General features: G+C 42.9%; 1 protein-coding gene and 1 pseudogene across 3 annotated transcripts; one reads left to right on the top strand and one right to left on the bottom strand.

Annotated features, from left to right (window-relative positions):
- Positions 1–2,475, top strand: part of LOC115164061 (bridging integrator 3-like) — a 39,167-nt pseudogene extending 36,692 nt beyond the window's left edge.
- Positions 2,476–6,300: 3,825 nt separating this feature from the next.
- On the bottom strand, positions 6,301–22,071 carry LOC115164541 (long-chain-fatty-acid--CoA ligase 1). 3 transcript variants are annotated; one of them, XM_029717139.1, is made up of 21 exons: positions 21,756–22,071; positions 17,447–17,700; positions 17,128–17,242; positions 16,963–17,027; positions 16,739–16,840; positions 16,443–16,542; positions 11,273–11,451; positions 11,056–11,088; positions 10,899–10,950; positions 10,606–10,679; positions 10,216–10,293; positions 9,984–10,118; positions 9,736–9,870; positions 7,962–8,057; positions 7,790–7,862; positions 7,575–7,663; positions 7,324–7,440; positions 7,079–7,222; positions 6,869–6,970; positions 6,682–6,753; positions 6,301–6,534 (listed from the first exon to the last, which is right to left on the bottom strand). In XM_029717139.1, exons 2-21 carry the CDS (start codon positions 17,696–17,698, stop codon positions 6,394–6,396), a joined length of 2,154 nt encoding a protein of 717 aa, XP_029572999.1. In that variant the 5' UTR covers positions 17,699–17,700; positions 21,756–22,071; the 3' UTR covers positions 6,301–6,393. The 3 variants fall into 3 exon arrangements, with proteins under 3 accessions (XP_029572999.1, XP_029572998.1, XP_029573000.1); XM_029717138.1 differs by having other exon boundaries at positions 21,965–22,071; XM_029717140.1 differs by lacking the exon at positions 21,756–22,071 and adding an exon at positions 20,267–20,886.
- Between the last annotated feature and the right edge of the window lie 585 nt (positions 22,072–22,656).

Here is a 22,656-nt window from a genome sequence, read left to right as displayed (position 1 = left end):
ACTCAAATTCAAAAGCTCATCTCTAACTCCAGAAGGACAGACTCCAGTGCTGGGCTGGTCTACACACCCACTCCTCCAACACAGCCGCTCCTGGGTGGTCAGTCAGCACAGCAGCCCATGCACAGTCTGGACTCCCACTCCCCCTCTTTTCTCTCCCCCGGACCTGCTGCATGGCTCCCAGGGCGCCCTCACAATGCCTCCCTTTGTTCTGAGGCTCTAGCACCACTAGCAGGAGTTTCATGAAACGGCTATGAATGGGACGCAATGCTCTGCTGCGATCGGATGTGCCTGTCCACCTGTACGGATGCTGGATAATTGAGACATTGTCTGAGTGTGGATTCCCTGTGGTTGTTCTTGGTTAGGGTGTTCTGTACTGCTTGTACTAGCAGAAATGTGTTCTTTTGACATGCTACTGTCATAATGATTTAGTTACATTGCACTTCTCCTGAGGCAATTGATAGACTAGATTGATAGAGATGGGATCTTATTGGATGCCAAATTTTTTCTCTCTCACGTAATGTGTTTTTGAAATATTGAGATCAGATGAGTCGGTGGAGCTCTCTGTCTAAGTAAATATTTTGTCAACAGGGCCAGGGTGACGAGGGTGTGTATTTGGTCATTTGTAAAAAATAAATAAAAGGTCATATAAATAATTATGAATTTGGCTATTGGCTCCTTTTCATAGGTGGTCCATGGGGTTTATGGCACATGATTACTGGGCTAATTGTAGAGACTGGATGACATAAAGGATGTTCACCCCAGACCGGACACAGTGATCTGGTGTACATTATAACTAACATGTATCCCATAGCTTTTTCACCAAGCCACTTTTTAAATGAAAAATATCCGCTTTGCCCCCACATACACTGGTAACCCAATACCCATGGCCCACTCATGTGGTCTAGGTGACAGAGTTCGGTATAAACACAGAGGCTTTTCAAACTGGGTTCCTCTTCCGGTTAGTCACTGGGTATACCAACTAGCTTCTGTTAATATAACTGGACTGAAGCTGGCACACGTCATGTGGAATAGACATTTGGATAGTTAATCACAGTTCAAATGTAATTTGTTGAAAATGGCTACATGATCATTTCTCTACCAGCGTGCCTCCTGTGACAAATATCTTATAGTTACATGTGGTTACGTCTTCTCCTTACCCAAGAGAGATCTTCATTTTCCTATCTGAAATGGCCTGTGTCTCTATTCTTAAACGCCTTGATCTGCCAGCAGCTCTTCTTTTATTCCAGCCTCTATGCAGAACACACGTGTGCATTTCCAAATAAGTCAGAAATGCCCCCTAAAGTGCACTGTAGCGTATGCATCGCTGCATGAATAAATATTGAAATGTGTGTGGGTTTCAAGGGGTTGTATTTCCCAGTACTTTCATTCTCTGCCCACTCTCCTGGAGTCTTGTAATGTGATTAAAGTCTATTAATCATCAAAGCATCTCTCCTGGGATCCTGACTCCTGAACTGGGGGAAGAAGCAGGGGTGGGATGTGTCAAGAAAGCTTTCAGCGAACACTCTATCTCATGTTCAGATTGGAAGAGAAAAGGCAGGGTCACTACCCACTGAAGAGCTGGGGTTTGGGCTTTGTTTTAGTTGTTTGATTTCTACGGGCTCGCTCCTTTACTTCTGAATGGCTTCTCATTAGTGGAGGTGAAGGGCTATAGGACCATGAGCCTCTGCATGTTGTAAGTAAACTGTGGCTAGATTGTGGGGGTGGACTGGGCAGGGTTCTGATTTGAACTTCAACTGCTCTCTTTCCGTAAGACCCTCATCGTCTTAAAGTTTTCCACCTCGGTAAATTCACCATTCTCTTTCCTTCTCTCTTTCAGGTGGTGTACTTCACAGAGATGCACAATATTTTCAGTGAATTGAAGAATCAGATCGACCAGGCAGGGCTGACTGATGAGCAGAGGGAGAGGGAGAATGAAGCCAAGCTGAGTGAGCTGTGTGCCCTGTCCATTGTCGCTGATGACAGAGAGGGAGAGAACACCAAGGAGGGGAAGGGCTCGCTCTATACCTCTGGCCTTGACTCCTTTCAAACCTCAGTGAATGGATTGCTCTTCAGGATCCTTCTCACTGTGCAAATGGACAGCTTTGGTCGTATCCTAATCATCAACTGGTTTCTTGCACTCATCTTCCCACCTCTCTCACATCTCTCATCTGACCCTTTCCTCACATCTAAAGAAACACTGATAGCAACTCAAAGCATTTTAACTGCCACCAAGCCATCAGCCAAGTGCTATTATCATAAGCCAATATGTATATTTATTTTTAAACGATGGAATGAAACTGTTCTAAGAACTCATTTGTGGGTCACACCATAGAATTACACTTAGAAAAATAGATGTATAGGATATCCGTGGATCACACTTTCTTCTCAAAGCTGCATACTCGTTTTTGATCGTTTGAGTTTTGTAATCTTTTCCAAACCAAGGTACGTACCAATATGGAATTTATTGTAACAAATTGGTAGTACTGTATTGAACACTAGTATTTAAATGTTATCGGACTAGAGGATGAAGTGTAGGTCAGAATGCTACATTCATTTAAATCTCTGTATTTCTCCCTCCCTCAGGGTTTATGCACAGTGATCTAGCCTGTGCATTGTGGACCGGGAGCTTATCTGTTGGGGTAAATAAAAATGATATTGAAAGTAGTATTTAACACTAGTCACTCCAGCTTCCCGGCTATGGATATGTCGAACTCTTTCATCTTCAGACCTCTGTGGTGGCTGTATAAAAGGAGTGTCAAAATGTTTTTGTCTGTTCCCTAATCGTCCCCTACTTCTGAAAAGGAGAATCTGACAGTCTTAGACTGAGATAGTCCTTATACCCTTCTCCACGTACAGTAGGTTTACTAGTCAAGCTAGAGTACTTGCCTTCCAAAAGCAACGCTCTTGCTCCCTCTAGTGACACTTACTGTTCATTGTTCCCATAGCTTTCCTTCATTTGACCATTATCGAAGTGGTTCTTTGTTCCATTGTTTGTCCTCAGTTGTTTTATTTGTGCAAACAGATGAATTATTGATTTAAACTCTCTAGTAAATGTTCCTACTACATACCAGATCAAATAAAACTAGGAGAGGACTATGTCTATCAGTTATTGCCTAAGATGAGGTCATGGCATATGATTTAAGTACATCACTTAACTATTATACCCACCTTTGTTGCATATTTATTAATGGAAAATACTTCTGCTTGAGGGTGAAATTGTTCCTTAGAATTCCCTCAAAACATGACAAATTGACTCTTTTTCTATGAACAATGCAATGAATGTGCCTTTTCTTTGTGGACAGCTATGTACATAATGCATTCTTGACTAAATGTGTAACAAAAAAAAATATTTTATCCAAAACATAGTTCTAGTTCAATTGAATTACCATTATTATTATTGAGTGAAAAACATGACTTGTAATCTGTTTCTTTAATGTTAATGTTTTTTTTTTTAGCTCTGTTACTTACCATCCTGTTTAGACATTGTTTTCAGTAAAGTTTTTTCCATTTTCTATGAACAACCATGCAATAAATGGATGTAAGAAGAGTCTCCTTCAGTGATGTGCCTTGTCATGCACTTCAACTAAATGAAATTGACTGATAATCATCCGTTTCTTTATTAAGGAACATACAATAATATTTCTACATTGTTGAGAATTAGTCAAAATAGTGCCCAGTGAACATATTTCATCAATATTCAGTTTAAAATGTACTTCCCCTTTACACATTTACTATTTAATGGCAACTGCATAAATTATATTAGAGATTCTCCAGTACATTTGTATAATTTCTTGCCAGTAGTTTTAAAAATAGTCCCCGAAAATGTTTTATGCCATATGTGCACCACGTCATTGCGCTTTCTCTGGCTCTACTGTGTATGCATCTTTCTAGCGGTCACCCAAATGGTGAGGGGCCGAAGCTCATTGGCTACATCTTGAATTGCTAGGGGCTGGCCCATGTGGGGGAAAAAAAAATAATAATTGGGGAATGACACAGCACAATCCCTTTCAAACTAAGGATGTAGTGGCTAATTGGGAAGATGGTAATTCTGCTCGTAGCTTATGAATGTATGAACTACACATTGACACACCCAGCCCAAAGCGGGAGGTTTAAAAAAGTTCTGGAGCATGTCTTTAAGGATAATGTTTCAGTTGAATCCCTTATATAACTTTGGAGAAAGGACAGTGGTCAGTAAATGGGAATGATTTACTGCAGATATCTTGTTCAAAGCTACTGTATCTCAGTCACAGCTTCACTGAGAACACTAAATCATCTCTAGAATCAGAGAATACAAACGTGAATATTAATTAATTTGCACTGCAAGAAACAGCTTTCCCGAGGTTTAGATGCTACGTATTGGTCAGAAGGATGGAAGTGTGGTCCAGGGGGGGCAATATCAGGCTCACCTAATGTCTACTTACCCACTCTACCGTTTAAAAAAAAATGTATGGCCAGGTTTTCTGCAAGGACATTCGAGCAAAAATAGTTTGGTCCCATTTAATGTTGTTGTTCCTACTGTCTATGATATGCAAACAATGAAAATACATTTGACATACTGATGTATGTACAAAAATCTAAAAAGTATGGAATCCCCTGAAAACCGTACCAATTGTGCTTGATAGTATTGAGCGGTGTACTGTAGGAATAACCTCTATTGGCTTGGCTACATGCTCATTTTTTAGTACTATAGTGAGATCCAACAAACTGCATATCTTTGTCCAGTTACAGGAAACACAGAGACAGTTCATGTACAGTTGAAGTCGGAAGTTTACATACACCTCAGCCAAATACATTTAAACTCAGTTTCACAATTCCTGACATTTAATCCTATTAACAATTCCCTGTCTTAGGTCAGTTAGGATCACCACTTTATTTTAAGAATGTGAAATGTCAGAATAATAGTAGAGAGAATTATTTATTTCCCATTCCCAGTGGGTCAGACGTTTACATACACTCAATTAGTATTTGTTAGCATTGCCTTTAAATTGTTTAACTTGTTCAAACATTTTGGGTAGCCTTCCACAAGCTTCCCACAATAAGTTGGGTGAATTTTGGCCCATTCCTCCTGACAGAGCTGGTGTAACTGAGTCAGGTTTGTAGGTCTCCTTGCTCACACACGCTTTTCAGTTCTGCCCACAAATTTTCTATGGGATTGAGGTCAGGGATTTGTGATGGCCACTCCAATACCTTGACTTTGTTGTCCTTAAGCTATTTTGCCACAACTTTGGAAGTATGCTTGGGGTCATTGTCCATTTGAAAGACCCATTTGCGACCAAGCTTTAACTTCCTGACTGATGACTTGAGATGTTGCTTCAATATATCCACATAATTTTCTTCCCTCATGATGTCATCTATTTTGTGAAGTGCACCAGTCCTTCCTGCAGCAAAGCACCCCCACAACATGATGCTGCCACCCTGTGCTTCACGGTTGGGATGGTGTTCTTCGGCTTGCAAGCCTCCCCCTTTTTCCTCCAAACATAACGATGGTCATTATGGCCAAACAGTTCTATTTTTGTTTCATCAGACCAGAAGACATTTCTCCAAAAAGTACGATCTTTGTCCCCATGTGCAGTTGCAAACCGTAGTCTGGCTTTTTTAATGGCGATTTTGGAGCAGTAGCTTCTTCCTTGCTGAGCGGCCTTTCAGGTTATGTCGATATAGGACTCAGTTTACTGTGGATATAGATACTTTTGTAACTGTTTCCTCCACCATCTTCACAAGGTCCTTTGCTGTTGTTCTGGGATTGATTTGCACTTTTCTCACCAAAGTACGTTCACCTCTAGGAGACAGAACGCGTCTCCTTCCTGAGCGGTATGACGGCTGCATGGTCCCATGGTGTTTATACTTGCGTACTATTGTTTGTACAGATGAAAGTGGTACCTTCAGGCATTTGGAAATTGCTCCCAAGGATCAACCAGACTTGTGGAGGTCTACAATTTCCTTTCTGAGGTCTTGGCTGATTTATTTTGGTTTTTCTATGTCAACCAAAGAGGCACAGAGTTTGAAGGTAGGACTTGAAATACATCCACAGGTACACGTCTAATTGACTCAAATTATGTCAATTAGCCTATCAGAAGCTTCTAAAGCCATGACATAATTTTCTGGATTTATCCAAGCTGTTTAAAGGCACAGTCAACTTAGTGTATGTAAACTTCTGACCCACTGGAATTGTGATAGTGAATTATAAGTGAAATAATCTGTCTGTAAACAATTGTTGGAAAAATTACTTAGATGCCCTAACCGACTTGCCAAAACTATAGTTTGTTAACAAGACATTTGTGGAGTGGTTGAAAAACGAGTTTTAATGACTCCAACCTAAGTGTCTAAACTTCCGACTTCAACTGCAAATGTCATTGGAGTGTGTGTGAGCATGTTACAGTGGATAGAGGTCTTCTAGATGGCTGTTGTGCTATACATGTTTGTGATCTGTTCCTGGAAGACCCTGTAGATGTCCACTCGTCTGGTCTTCAGAGTGGGGGTGAGGAGACCGTTGCTAACACTGAACATCTCTGGATGCAGGTGCAGATCCTTCACCTGACAGTGAGTAAATGATCAGACTCATGTCTTTATGTTGTATTCAGTTTCCTGTTACACCATGTTTTATGTCTTCATATAGCATGGCACCATTTGTTACAAATATGAAGTCAATGTACGCCTGTATTAATGTTGAAGATTCCTCACCTGCTCAAATGACTTCAGCCCAGCTTCCTTCCCCACGGCTGTCATGTCTTCTAACACTTCTTTCTTCACATCCTGTAGTGAGAGAAGATTTCAAATCAGTACCTTCGGAGTTGACACAATCCAACAACAGCAAACATTGTAAAAGGCGCAGATGGCATATTGAGTGAACCAGGGTGACGTCACATACTGGATTCTGGCAGAGTTCCTCATATGATCCAACAATTCCCCTCTCCTTAACCCAGTCAATGAACACTTCTGGGTCTGGCACAACAATACCGATCAGGTGAGACTGGAAACAGAACATTCACACAGAACATAAAACAGTGTTAGTGAGAATGACTGTGTCTTAGAAAAGGGACTATTCTCTGACAGTGAATATAAGAGTACCAGAATATACCTGTAGGCTGTCTCCGTGCACAAAGACCTGTAGCACAGGGACACAACGCATGTAGACATTCTCAATCTTCTCAGGGGCAATGTACTCTCCCTGGGACAGCTTGAAGATGTGCTTCTTCCTGTCAATGATGCGAAGTGTCCCATTCTAACAGGAAAACATACCGACACACATTCACATAAAAATCTATATGACTTGACTGACTGGAGTATCTACTGATCATTGTCCTCTATTGTAACCCAGCTCACCGGTAGCCACTGGCCCACGTCTCCACTGTGCAGCCAGCCATCACTGTCCAGGACCTCTGTTGTTTTCTCCTCATCTTTCAGGTATCCCCGGAACACACTGTGGCCACGGATACAGATCTAACTCGGCAGAAAGGTAGGAACAGTGTTAATATAGGAACAGCATATGATACACAACAGCCAGAGGGATACATTTTCGCTGGGTATGTTGTACAATAACATGGTAATACCATGATGCTTTGTTACCACCTCACCTCTCCTTCTCCATTCTTGGCATAATAGTTCATATCAGGAATGTCAATCAACTTCACCATGGCACAGGGCAATGGAGCACCAACATGGCCTGAGACACACACACACACACACACAGTACCAGAGTATAACCAACACGCAGCTACTGGGATCAGTGACTAGTTGTCTCCAGATATGAAGTACATAGTTTCCCATAGTCATAGAGTCAGCCCCATACCTGCACTCCAGTCACCTGGCATGGAGAAGGTGCAGCCTGCTGTGCATTCAGTCTGCCCGTAGCCCTCAAAGATCTGCACAGAGCAGCAGGCACATTCCACATCACTAAACCTCACACTCCCATCTGAAATAAACCCACACATTTAGTCTGAGCTCCAGGCAGGCATTCTCACCAGACAGCCGAGGGTGGCCCTGAGGAAGGAGAGCACGGTGGGGGAGATGGGGGCCGAGGCGGTCAGGATGAACCTCAGATTACCTCCTAAATTAGCCTGAAACACAAAAGAAACAACGAGAATCCCAATTACATCTAACCAAATAGTTTTCTGAAAAGGGAGACTTAACAGTACATTCAGAAAGTATTCAGACCCCTTGACTTTTTCCACATTTTGTTACCTTACAGCCTTATTCTAAAATGTATTATAGATTTTTCCCTCAAATCTATACACAACACCCCATAATAACAAAGCAAAAACAGGTTTAGACATTTTTGCAAATATATAAAATAAAAAAACGTAAAAATAATTTACATAAGTATTCAGACCCTTTACTCAGTACTTTTTTATTTATTTAACTAGGCAAGTCAGTTAAGAACAAATTCTTATTTTCAATGACGGCCTAGGAACAGTGGGTTAACTGCCTTGTTCAGGGGCAGAACGACAGATTTTTACCTTGTCAGCTCGGGGATTCGATCTTGCAACCTTTCGGCTACTAGTCCAACGCTCTAACCTGCCGCCTCAACTTTGTTGAGGCACATTTGGCAGCAATTACAATATCGAGTCTTCTTGGGTATGGATGCTACAATCTTGGCACAACTGTATTTGGGGAGTTTCTCCCATTCTTCTCTGCAGATCCTCTCAAGCTCTGTCACGTTGGATGGGGAGCATCGGGGCACAGTTATTTTCAGGTCTCTCCAGAGATGTTAGATCGGGTTCAAGTCCGGGCTCTGGCTGGGCCACTCAAGGACATTCAGAAATTTGTCCTGAAGCCACTCCTGCGTGGTCTTGCTTGTGTGCTTAGGGTCGTTGTCCTGTTGGAAGGTGAACCTTCACCCCAGCCTGAGGACCTGAGCGCTCTGGAGCAGGTTTTCATCAAGACTCTCTGTACTTTGCTCCGTTCATCTTTTTCTCGATCCTGACTAGTCTCCCAGTCCCTGAAAAACAACCCCACAGCATGATGCTGCCACTACCATAAAGACCTGATTGTTGGAGTGCTGCAGAGATGGTTGTCCTTCTGGAAGGTTCTTCCATCTCCACAGTGGTGGAGTGCTGCAGAGAAGGTTGTCCTTCTGGAAGGTTCTTCCATCTCCACAGAGGAACTCTGGAGCTCTGTCAGAGTGATCATCAGGTTCTTAGTCACCTCCCTGACCAAGGCCCTTCTCCCCCGATTGCTCAGTTTGGCCAGCTCTAGTAAGAGTATTGGTGATTCCAAACTTCCATTTAAGAATGATGGAGGCCACTGTGTTCTTGGGGACCTTCAATACTGCATTAACTTTTCTGTACCCTTCCCCAGATCTGTGCCGCGACACAATCCTGTCTCGAAGCTCTATGGACAATTCCTTCGACCTCATGGCTTGGTTTTTGCTCTGACATGCACTGTGGGACCTTATATAGACAGGTGTGTGTCCAATCAATTGAATTTACCACAGGTGGACTCCAATCAAGTTGTAGAAACATCTCAAGGATGATCAATGGAAACAGGATGCACCTGAGCTCAAATTCTGAGTCTCATAGCAAAGGGTCTGAATACTTAAGGTATTTATTTTTAATATATTTGCAAAAATTTCTAAAAACCTGTTTGCGCTCTGTCATTATGGGATATTGTGTGTAGATTGATGAGAAAAAAACATATTTAATTAATTTTAGAATACGGCTGTAACATACCAAAATGTGGAAAAAGGGAAGGGGTCTGAATACTTTCAGAATGCACTGTATGTGTTCAGTGACATACCTGAATCCTGTTGAACACCAGCCTGTCCCACAGACTGTTGTTACGTACCACCCCACTGCTGAGCTCAGCCTGCTTCCTCCTCACTGCATAGTGCAGCACTGCCCGGCGCAATGGGGAAGTCACGGAGCCTAAGATCTACACAGACATGCATGCACACAGAAGAGAGCATAGAAAAAATTAGAAGTGAGGCTACATAAACAATTGGTATGGTTGGTACAGTATCATAGGATTTGCACGAATCTGCTGACCTTGTCGTAGATGCGGTTGAGTAGGCGAGGCACCACTGGGAATAAGGTGGGTTTCAGAGTCTTAATATCATCCATGAGCAGGGAGATATCCCCCTGGTAGAATCCTACCCTGGCCCCATGACATAGCATGGACACCTGAGGCAGACAGGAGCATTTAGAGCACTGTCTGACATGCAGAGTCACCAAGACGGACATAGAAAAGTATTATTGTAATCAAAAGAGGGTGAGCTACCTGAATCATCCTCTCAAACATGTGGGCAAGAGGAAGGTAAGATATTGACACATCCTCTTGCTGAATTACAAATGACCCCTGTAATGGAGGGAAATAATTGACACATAAAAAAAAGTTACACAGTGGATAATAGAGATGACATACAACCAATTAAAATATGCAATCTAGATTTTACAACAGCAATGTATATTTTATAAGGACAATTATGGGTAAACTATTTCGCATTCACAAGGGCTATTAAACATCCCATTTATCATCTATATAACACTACAGGGAGAAGAACAGTGAGAGAGATGGAACGAGGGATGGAGTGAGACAAATAGAGAGAAAAATGGAGCTAGCCATGAAACTACTTCTGAATTCAAGACAGAGGTGGGAGCCAGAACAGACCTCCAGGATCTTAATAACAGAGGAGGAATTGGAGGCGATGTTGCCGTGGGTGATCATGGCTCCCTTGGGCTTTCCTGGCCAAATAAACAGAACACAGTTTAGTTTGGAGGAGGGCATCACTGCACGGCTCTGTGTAACACCGGAATTTATCTCATAACTTAATGAGAGGTTGTCAGTGGGCCCCCATGGGCACATTCCTAGTAGCGTGGGTAAATGCTTAAGTATATGATTAACATGCAGGGTAGTGGGGGTACTTGAGGACTCACACAGAGATCTATAAAAACACATGGTACCTGTGGTTCCACTGGTGAAGCACACGACTGCCAGGTCCTGGGGTTGGGGTGGCTGCAACAAACAGACACGGATGAATGACAACAGGATCAAAAACAGTAGGGAAGCAGCAAAAACTGTAATTGTGACCTAATCGACATTTACCAGAGGGAAACTCACCGCAGGATCTCTGAGGTTCTGTCGTCCAAGTTCCTGCAATATACACACACACGGTCATGTATGTGGTACTCAAGGTGACTTCTAATCTAACCCCGGCGAAAGGGTGTGTGATGGGATCTTTTGTTCGTGATGTTGATCCAGTATCACAACCAAAGAAGCAGGCATCTATTCTATCAATTCATCCTCTCTACATTTTATACATCTACCCTCCTCCCACCATGAGCTGTGGGAGTTCTAGAATCTCCACTCCACAGTTCTTCCCCCTCTCCACTATGGCATCACTGCAGGCATTGAAGAGCACCAGGCAGGAGAGAGTAGGCGTCACACCCTTCTCCTTATTCCCCAGAAGGGACTCTGCCTTCTCCTCCTTGTCACACATCACCAGGGAGATCTCAGCTAGGAGGTGAAACAGCCAGAATGAATATGAGTAAAAGGACATTGGTATAGGAGTGGACCAATAAAAAATAAAATATATATATACATACTGCTCAAAAAAATAAAGGGAACACTTAAACAACACAATGTAACTCCAAGTCAATCACACTTCTGTGAAATCAAACTGTCCACTTAGGAAGCAACACTGATTGACAATACATTTCACATGCTGTTGTGCAAATGGAATAGACAACAGGTTGAAATTATAGGCAATTAGCAAGACACCCCCAATAAAGGAGTGGTTCTGCAGGTGGAGACCACAGACCACTTCTCAGTTCCTATGCTTCCTGGCTGATGTTTTGGTCACTTTTGAATGCTGGCGGTGCTTTCACTCTAGTGGTAGCATGAGACGGAGTCTACAACCCACACAAGTGGCTCAGGTAGTGCAGCTCATCCAGGATGGCACATCAATGCGAGCTGTGGCAAGAAGGTTTGCTGTGTCTGTCAGCGTAGTGTCCAGAGCATGGAGGCGCTACCAGGAGACAGGCCAGTACATCAGGAGACGTGGAGGAGGCCATAGGAGGGCAACAACCCAGCAGCAGGACCGCTACCTCCACCTTTGTGCAAGGAGGAGCACTGCCAGAGCCCTGCAAAATGACCTCCAGCAGGCCACCAATGTGCACGTGTCTGCTCAAACGGTCAGAAACAGACTCCATGAGGGTGGTATGAGGGCCCCACGTCCACAGGTGGGGGTTGTGCTTACAGCCCAACACCGTGCAGGACGTTTGGCATTTGATCTTCACAGATGAAAGCAGGTTCACACTGAGCACGTGACAGACGTGAGAGTCTGGAGATGCCGTGGAGAACGTTCTGCTGCCTGCAACATCCTCCAGCATGACCGGTTGGCGGTGGGTCAGTCATGGTGTGGGGTGGCATTTCTTTGGGGGGCCGCACAGCCCTCCATGTGCTCGCCAGAGGTAGCCTGACTGCCATTAGGTACCGAGATGAGATCCTCAGACCCCTTGTGAGACCATATGCTGGTGCGGTTGACCCTGGGTTCCTCCTAATGCAAGACAATGCTAGACCTCATGTGGCTGGAGTGTGTCAGCAGTTCCTGCAAGAGGAAGGCATTGATGCTATGGACTGGCCCGCCCGTTCCCCAGACCTGAATCCAATTGAGCACATCTGGGACATCATGTCTCGCTCCATCCACCAACGCCACGTTGCACCACAGACTGTCCAGGAGTTGGCGGATGCTTTAGTCCAGGTCTGGGAGGAGATCCCTCAGGAGACCATCCGCCACCTCATCAGGAGCATGCCCAGGCGTTGTAGGGAGGTCATACAGGCACGTGGAGCACACACACACACTACTGAGCCTCATTTTGACTTGTTTTAAGGACATTACATCAAAGTTGGATCAGCCTGTAGTGTGATTTTCCACTTTAATTTTGAGTGTGACTCCAAATCCAGACCTCCATGGGTTGATAAATTTGATTTCCATTGATTATTTTTGTGTGATTTTGTTGTCAGCATATTCAACTATGTAAAAAAAAAGTATTTAATAAGATTATTTCTTTCATTAAGATCTAGGATGTGTTGTTTAAGTGTTCCCTTTATTTTTTTGAGCAGTAATATATATATATATATATATATACACACACACACACACACACACACACACACACACACACACTTGAAGTCGGAAGTTTACATATACCTTAGCCAAATACATTTAAACTCAGTTTTTCACAATTCCTGACATTAAACCCTGGTAAACATTCCCTGTCTTAGATCTGTTAGGATCACTGCTTTGTTTTAAGAATGTGAAATGTCAGAATAATAGTAGAGAGAATGATTTATTTCAGCTTTTATTTCTTTCATCACATTCCCAGTAGGTCAGAAGTTTACATACACTCAGTTAGTATTTGGTAGCATTGCCTTTAAATTGTTTAACTTGGGTCAAACATTTGGGTAGCCTTCCACAAGCTTCCCACAATAAGTTGGGTGAATTTTGGCCCATTCCTCCTGACAGAGCTGGTGTAACTGAGTCAGGTTTGTAGGCCTCCTTGCTCACACACGCTTTTTCAGTTCTGCCCACAAATTGTCTATTGGATTGAGGTCAGGAGACTTACCCAGAAAGGTCAGCTTTCTGATGGCCACTCCAATACCTTGACTTTGTTATCCTTAAGCCATTTTGCCACAACTTAGGAAGTAGGCTTTGGGTCATTGTTCATTTAGAAGATCCATTTGCGACCAAGCTTTAACGTCCTGACAGATGTCTTGAGATGTTGCTTCAATATATCCACATAATTATCCTGCCATCTAATTTCTTAAGCGCACCAGTCCCTAATCCAGCAAAGCACACCCACAACATGATGCTGCCACCCCCGTCTTCATGGTTGGGATGGTGTTCTTCGGCTTGCAAGCCTCCCCCTTTTTCCTCCAAACATAACGATGGTCATTATGGCCAAACAGTTCTATTTTTGTTTCATCAGACCAGAGGACATTTCTCCAACAAGTACGATCTTTGTCCCCATGTGCAGTTGCAAACCGTAGTCTGGCTTTTTCATGGCGGACTTGGAGCAGTGGCTTCTTCCTTGCTGAGCGGCCTTTCAGGTTATGTCTATATAGGACTCGTTTTACTGTGGATATAGATACTTTTGTACCTGTTTCCTCTAGCATCTTCACAAGGTCCTTTGCCGTTGTTCTGGGATTGATTTGCACTTTTCGCATCAAAGTTCATTCATCTCTAGGAGACAGAACGCGTCTCCTTCCTGAGCGGTATGACGGCTGCATGGTCCCATGGTGTTTATACTTGCGTACTATTGTTTGTACAGATGAACGTGGTACCTTCAGGCATTTGGAAATTGCTCCCAAGGATCAACCAGACTTGTGGAGGTCTACAATTTCCTTTCTGAGGTCTGGGCTGATTTTTTTTTTATTTTTCCATGATGTCAACCAAAGAGGCACTGAGTTGATGTAGGCCTTGAAATATATCCACAGGTACACCTCCAATTGACTCAAATTATGTCAATTAGCCTATCAGAAGCTTCTAAAGCCATGACATTTCTGGAATTTTCCGAGCTGTTTAAAGGCACAGTCAACTTAGTGTTTGTTAACCTCTGACCCACTGGAATTGTGATAGTGAATTATAAGTGAAATAATCTGTCTGTAAACAATTGTTGGAAAAATGACTTGTGTCATGCACAAAGTAGATGTCCTAACCAACTTGCAAAAACGACAGTTTGTTAACAAGAAATTTGTGGAGTGGTTGAAAAACGACTTTTAATGACTCCAGCCTAAGTGTATGTAAACTTCTGACTTCAACTGTATATTATATACATAGTACGAGTCAAAAGTTTGGCCACACTTACTCATTCCAGGGTTTTTGTTTACTTCTACTATTTTCTACATTGTAGAATAATAGTGAAGACATCAAAACTATTAAAACACATATGGAATGATAGAGTAACCAAAAAAAAGTGTTAAACAAATCAAAATATATTTTATATTTGAGATTCTTCAAAGTATCCGCCCTTTGCCTTGATGACAGCTTTGCACACTCTCGGCATTCTCTCAACCAGCTTCACCTGGAATGCTTTTCCAACCGTCTTGAAGGAGTTCCAAAAAAGCTGAGCACTTGTTGGCTGCTTTTCCTTCACTCTGCGGTCCTACTCATCCCAATGCATCTCAATTTAGTTGAGGTTTGGTGATTGTGGAGGCCAGGTCATCTGATGCAGCACTCCATCACTCTCCTTCTTGGTCAAATATCCCTTACACAGCCTTGAGGTGTGTTGGGTTATTGTCCTGTTGAAAAACAAATGGTAGTCCCACTAAGTGCAAACCAGATGGGATGGCGTATTGCTGCAGAATGCTGTGGTAGCCATGCTGGTTAAGTGTGCCTTGACTTCGAAATAAATCACAGACAGTGTCAACAGCAAAGCACCCCCACACCAACTGCTCCATGCTTCACGGGGGGATCCACACATGTGGAGATCATCTGTTCACCTGTTCTGCATCTCACAAAGACACGGCGGTTGGATCCGAAAATCTCCGATTTAGACTCATCAGACTAAAAGGACAGATTTCCACCGGTCTAATGTCCATTGCTCGTGTTTCTTGGCCCAAGCAAGTCTTCTTATTGGTGCCTTTAGTAGTGGTTTCTTTGCAGCAATTCAACCAGGAAAGCCTGATTCACGCAGTCTCCTCTAAACAGTTGATGTTGAGATCTGTCTGTTACTTGAACTCTGTGATGCATTTATTTGGGCTGCAATCTGAGGTGCAGTTAATTGCCGATTTACGAGGCTGGTAACTCTAATCCTCTGCAGCAGAGGTAACTCTGGGTCTTCCTTTCCTGTGGCGGTCCTCATGAGAGCCAGTTTCATCATAGCGCTTGATGGTTTTTGCGACTGCACTTGAAGAAACTTTCAAAGTTCTTGAAATGTTCCGTATTGACTGACCTTCATGTCTTAAAGTAATGATGGACTGTCATTTCTCTGTTCTTATCTGAGCTGTTCTTGCCATAATATGGACTTGGTCTTTTACCAAATAGGGCTATCTTCTGTACCCCCCCCCCCTTACCTTGTCACAACACAACTGATTGGCTCAAACGCATTAAGGAAAGAAATTCCACAAATTAACTTTTAACAAGGCACACCTGTTACTTGAAATGCATTCCAGGTGACTACCTCATGACGCTGGTTGAGAGAATGCCAAGAGTGTGCAAAGTTGTCATCAAGGCAAAGGGGGGCTACTTTGAAGTCTCAAATATAAAACATATTTTGATTTGTTAAACACTTTTTTGGGTTACTACATCCTTCCAGATGTGTTATTTAATAGCTTTGATGTATTCAGTATTATTCTACAATGTAGAAAATAGTACAAATAAAGAAAAACCCTGGAATGAGTAGGTGTGTCAACTTTTGACTGGTACTATATATATATATATATATATATATATATATATATATATATATATAACAGTATGTTGTAACAGAGTATTCCAGCCTTACCCAGGTTGAGGATATGCACCATGGCCTCCTCTCCAAGTGTGTCATACAGGGGAACCACAGCCATAGAGAAGGTGTAGCAGGCCAGCTCTGAAATGATCCACTGCCGCCAACAGAGGGAGACAGAGCAACACTATTAGAAAGACAGAGACCAGACTCCTTCCTAGCTGATGCTTGGTCACTGCATTAGTGGAGTCTCTACAAGGACAGTGCTCTAACAGACAGGGAAATCTTAGGATTAAACATCGTGGCATCTCACTACGTAGAATAGCAGGGAAGGAATGTGTAGCCTTCTGTACCTCTGGCCTGTTCTGGGCAAATATTCCAACTAACTGCTCAGGGTTTGGTTGGCAGCCTTTGCCCAAAAGCCCAGAGCCCAGCACCTGTGCCTGTTCAGCCACCTAAAACAGAGGACAATCATACAGCAACAATAATTAAAATCAATGAATAGAGCTTGAGCATACCGTATAATGTAATTACTTGGTAATAACAATCAAAGACCAAAGATACACACTCCACAGACCTCAGTGTAGGAGATCCACTGGTAAGGTTCCCCAGGTTTTCTGAAGCCAAGGCATGGGCCATCCCCTGTGCATCAACACAGTCTAGTCAGATACACTCTGACATGTCTGGTAAGTTGTCAGTGCTCCTAACTAGCTCATTAGTCCACTGTGTTCGGCCAGCTCACCTGCCACTCTCAGTCCTCTCTGGAACATGTCATAGGCTGTCCTGGTGTCATCATAGTAGAACTCCAACAGGACATCGTCCTTGAGCAAAGCTGAACGCCTCCAATTGGGCTCTCCCTGCAATACACAGACTCCATAAAACTCTCCCTCTTCAGCTCTTTGATGTAATCAACGATAATGTAGTAGTATAACTACAATCCAAAATACAGCGATAAATACAACTACTATTACTCACACCAACAAACATGACTGTTTTGAATAAATATTACTCTTACTAACACTCATCTGCTCCTTGAAGCTTCCAGAACACAATACTCTCACCTGTACAGGGATAGACTGGGCATTCAGATCACAAGGGGGGCGCATGGCCCGAGGGCGAGTCACCAGCCAGTATGCAGTGAAGGAGGCCAGAGCCCCTATACCCAGCAGAGAGGACGGGGATAGAGAGAGGGAGGAGAAGGAGAAAGAGGACGACAAAGGGAGAGAGGGGACAAGGCTCCAGAAGTCTTTGTTTTCAGGTCCTCGAACCCCCCCACTGGTACGAAGGGATTGTAACCACTCCTGAAAATGCATAGCTGAGAGAGAGAGAGAGAATGAGTATTTGCCTGAATGAATGAGAGAGAAATGTAATGAGAGAGTCAAAGTGAAAGGGGAAGCAATTACATGCAGGAATTCTCTACAAACTTGTGAAAAGACGTCCAGAGGTGCTATTGTACTTTAGAACCGGAACATAAAGCATGTGCTGTATGCAAGAAAGAGGAGCTCATCTCCCTTATACAATAGTATTCTACATGTCAGTTTCAGGGATAAGAGGGGCTGGGGGGGGAGGTCAATGTTTATGGAACAATTAGGAATGAGACTGACAGATTGTTTACAGCCCAAAATGAATAAAGCAAAATTACAAACAAACTTGGTGACCAAAACTAAATAATGCAACATCCACTGTTTTTAAAAAGCCCAGCCGAAGCGCACCTGCCCTCCGGCTCAGCAGACAGACAAGGGGACTGAAGAGAGAATAAATGGGCTGGGGTGTATAGGGGAGAGGGACTCGGAAGTAATCATGATTGGCTAACCAGAAACAGGCGCTTAGGTTACTCTTAGTCAATGCTGTGTCTACCAACATAGATGGAGCTAGAGAGAGGAGAGAATAAAGAGAGAGCGAGTGAGGGAGGGTGGGAGAGAGTAGATGCATACAGTAACAGAGTTTGGTGGCGAGATGGGAGGGACAGCGTGAAGGCCTGTAGGTCCACCCTCATGTTTCCCTGCCAGTCTGTAATTGCTCACAACCAAACCAGAGTACGAGAAAGAAACATGGACACAATATATTAACCAAAACAAACGTACATCTACTAAAACATTTCATTCTCACACCCTCCTGTCTTCTAAAATCTCGTATGTCCTTCCAAACTATGAGTTTGCCCACAGTTCCACTTTCTCTGCATATGCACATGGAATTCACTTCACCAAATAAATCCCCCTCCCCTATACCCCTCAACCTCTCACCCACTTTCTCCCCCCTTCTTTCAAAAGTGAAGGGGATAAGGGTGGTCACCCCCCTCTCCTTCAGTCTTTGAACCAGGCCAACCATGTCGCAGTTCGCTCCCCTGGAGGAAATAATTACCAAAGATTGTCGTGGAAAATTGCAAGATTATGTTATAATGCTTGTATTGTATTATTCGACAGAATAGAGTATTCTGTTAACTATTGTGTGTGTGTTTTACTGAGGATGGGCCTCTATGAGATAGCACTGACAGAGGAGATTTACGATGTCTTTGGGTAATAAAGCCTAAAGAGCATTCCAGATAACATGAGCTAATGGTTCTGTTCTATACCGTACCAGGGAGAGACGGTTCCAGTTTGGAGTAGGAGGACCAGACACTGGTCTATACAATGAAAACTGTTGACACAGCAGTTGCTGTCTGCTATGTTTTATAGGTATCTTTCATACAAATCTTAACCTTGTGACCCATTCTATGTATCTGTTGGTCGTCATGTACGTTGAGAAGGGTGTATCTTGGCTATAAAAGATCTTTGTACTTTTGTGTTGTCACTTTCAATGGTTCATTAGAGATGGCGCATCATTGAAAGTCATTGCTAATACAAAGCTCTTATTATTAAAGATGTAGTTTAAGTATAACTCTGACTGGCGTGTGAAGTTTGTAACTCTCCTCATTTGGTAACGCAGTAATTAGCCATCACAAGATCATCATTCTTTTTCTCATTACTTTTTTTCAAGTTCTTTGAAAGTTCTAGGACCTCTCCAAATGCACAATATCTAGCCAGAATATTTTGCCCTGAACTCAAATAAAATGGCATGTTGGAGTGGTCACATAATTCATACTGTACCCAGCATTCATAATAATTACAATTCTTTTAGCTGATAAAATAATGAATATGGCTACAATTGTCTTAAGCGTTGCACTACAATAGGAGCCAACACCTGCTGAAAAGTGGCAGTCTGAGTTTGGAAGGTCCCCATGGCTCCTTTGACGTATACAAAGACAAAATAAATGGTCTTTCATATATGACACATAAATGGTTTGCTAAGAAGAATATCCCCCTATGTTCCCCTATGTCTCTCTTTATCTAGATTAGAATGTAGCATTATCTCCCTTCCTCCCTCAGGCCCATTCATTATGGCGATTGTCAGAGCCAGACAGAGACCATTGTGCTTCCCTGGCACTTACTCCCAAACAGAGATGAGACAAAGGGAATAATGGAGACATGTGAAACAGTTACTAAGCAAATTAAATATCTAAGAGGCATGAAATACACCCACTGTAAGGCCTCTAACATATATTTGCTGTGTTATAACGTGTAGATTAAACGCAACAATCTGGAATTAATCACCTATACTGCTCAGTAAGATACGCATTAAAGGGTTGCGTAAAGCACCAGCTAAGAGTTTCAAAAGTGACAAATATTTAACAGACACCCAAAGGCAGTTTGCATGTCTGTGCATATTCACTCCTGCTGGCAGGCAGAAACAGAGATTTAAAAAAAAAAACAGAGCAATACTAAGACAAAAGCAGAAACCACTCAATGTGTAATTCTCTCCAATGGAAAATAATGAGGATCAGGAGCAGTGTTGCATCCACTTTCTGTATCCTCATTGTCTTTGTACTAAAATAACATAGGTACCTATGTCACTGCAGACCTGGATCTATGTTCCACGGGAGAGAGGTGTATGGGGGAATGTGGTTGGCAAGGGATTTCTTCATCAAGCAGAGATTCAGTATTTTCCAGATTTCCAGTGATCAAAAGCCACCACACTAGAAAAATGTCATTACGTGTGTGAGCCAATGGCATGTTGGCTTCGAAGACCATCCCTGATGAAAGACAAATGGCATGTTATTCTCTGACCCAGAAAACTACAGGTGGTGAGAGGAAGGACTGAGTGGCAGCATAGCCTAGCACTACACCAAACGCTTCTCTGAACGGAGGTGGGAAGAGCACTGGGGACACGTGAGGTTAGTGAATAAGAACAGAGTAGGGGGAGAACGAGTGAAGTGCACGGTTGTTTTCCGGCTGTGATTCCCAAATGAAGCGTGAAAAACACGGACATAGTCACAATTAGGGTTTTGGGAAGGGAAAGGAAAGGCGACGGAGAGGAAGAAAGATGGCACGGTATGCGTCACGATGATGGCTGCTGGGAAGATTAACTGTCCAGGAGCAGACAGAGCAGCATCACTCTAGTCAACACACACTCAGAGAACACAGGACCTCTTTGCAGAACTCCTACCACCATCATTAGACTCCCATGGTATTGATTAGAAGGAGGGCCTGTCTTGAATGTGTGTTTGTGCACTATAGCAGCACAGCCTACTATACATAAATGGACACTCAAACTTCAGCTGTCCAAGGTGTTACTTTTACCCAGTGTTACTATACCTCCACTATCTGACTGTACCAGCGACACAACAGTATGCCAACTCAGCCCTGCCCAGACTGCATTCCAGCAACATGGACAACTTTTAAACAATTTGCCTGTGGTTTCCATAGACAGACATAGACTTCAATATTAATGTAAAGGCACAAAGCCCCTGCAAAAACAAACTCAATGCAGACACATGGGTACATGCAGCCAGACATTATGTCTGGTAACTGTACAGCATGAATTGCAATTGGAGGAATTCCAAAGAACCCAAGCTATACATGTGTTTGGTCCACCTGCCAAATACAATGGGTTTCAAGCCATATAGCAATTACCTTTGTTTGGGGAAAAAGAAGGACCACATAATTCTGCAATGGGTGTTTTCACCTCATATGCTAGAATTAAAAGTGTAAAGAAGTATTTCAAATATATCCTTACTTGAAACTGATAACCTACTGTTATGGCAGCTGACAATTTCTTTCCATGCATTGCAAAGTTTAGAATACCTTGTCTTTCAGTTACTGTGTAGATATTGGGGTGTTAACTAATACTGTAGCTTGCAAAATAAAAGGCAACAATGTAATTAAAACGGCCTGATTGATAGCGAGCTCGAAAATCTTATTTCTGTCCCATTCATGACCAATACATAACTTAACATACATTATCTTCAGAAAAGACACACGCCTCTCGCTCTCTCTTCATTGACATATTTGTGCAGGACAACTAAAGATCGTCAAAACTGTACTGTAACGTTACCTGTTTCAAAGCTTGCATCGAATGGAAATGGTAAACAGGTTATACGTGTATTGCACTTATGCCCCACGATGAGTACCCTCGCTTGTATCCAATAGTGTCACTACTAGTGTGTTACAATTACCTACTCTAGCTAATTTGTACCTAGTAGAGAACTTTCCCCACAGTTTTAAAGAAATACTTTCACAAGAGTCGAGGCAACCGACTCTTACCTGAACAAAATCTAGGTCACCCGATTTTCTTCAAATTGTGTTCTTCTACTTCGGCAGGAGTAGCGAAATCACCAACCGACACCAAACACACCAAAGTGTAACCCTTAACCCCCCTCTTCTTGAGAGGGGTACAGCTGCAGACCTCATCCCTCAGGCCCCTCTCTATACCGCCACCTACTGGAGACCTCATCTCTCAGGCTCCTCTCTATAATGCCACCTATTTGGAGATCTTTCAGGCCCCTCATCTCTCATACCCCTCATTCTCAGGCACCTCTCATCTATCAGAGGTTGCCATATAACTGTTGCCATAGAACTGAACTCTACATGTCAGACAGGATTATCTTCATCATCCAACATAATTCACAATTCTTCAATAATGCAAAATAGGGTTCAATTTGTTGTCTCCCAAATAGAATGAAATAAACAAGTCAATGAAACAATTGGGATAGCGACATGAAAGGCATGCCATGAATAAAATACTTACAAATAAGAATATAAATCAGGAACAGTAGCCTTTCAAAAAATGGCTGCTACTGCGACCCGTAGAACGATAAAGTAGTCACGAGCCAATAGAAAGAGAAGCATCCAATAGCCTTTTGAAAGAGGGGGTTTGTTTTTCCTGGGCGGTTCGTCACTGAGGGGCCTGAGAGATGAGGGGTAAGGGCCTGAGAGATGAAGGGTAGGGGCCTGAG

This window comes from Salmo trutta, chromosome 27, assembly GCF_901001165.1.
Source record: "Salmo trutta chromosome 27, fSalTru1.1, whole genome shotgun sequence".
Taxonomy (NCBI): Eukaryota; Metazoa; Chordata; class Actinopteri; order Salmoniformes; family Salmonidae; genus Salmo; species Salmo trutta.
The sequence above is the reverse complement of the archived record's forward strand: the minus strand, read 5'-3'. Positions and strand labels throughout refer to the sequence as shown.

What these genes read in the sequence shown, in the direction of transcription:
- LOC115164541 (XM_029717139.1), bottom strand. Translation starts at nt 17,698, where the DNA reads ATGCATTTTCAGGAGTGGTTACAATCCCTTCGTACCAGTGGGGGGGTT. An exon ending in ACGTGGGCCAGTGGCTACCG is followed by an intron (nt 7,223 to 7,323) that starts GTGAGCTGGGTT and finishes TTTTCCTGTTAG; the next exon opens with AATGGGACACTTCGCATCAT. An exon ending in TGCACGGAGACAGCCTACAG is followed by an intron (nt 6,971 to 7,078) that starts GTATATTCTGGT and finishes TTCTGTTTCCAG; the next exon opens with TCTCACCTGATCGGTATTGT.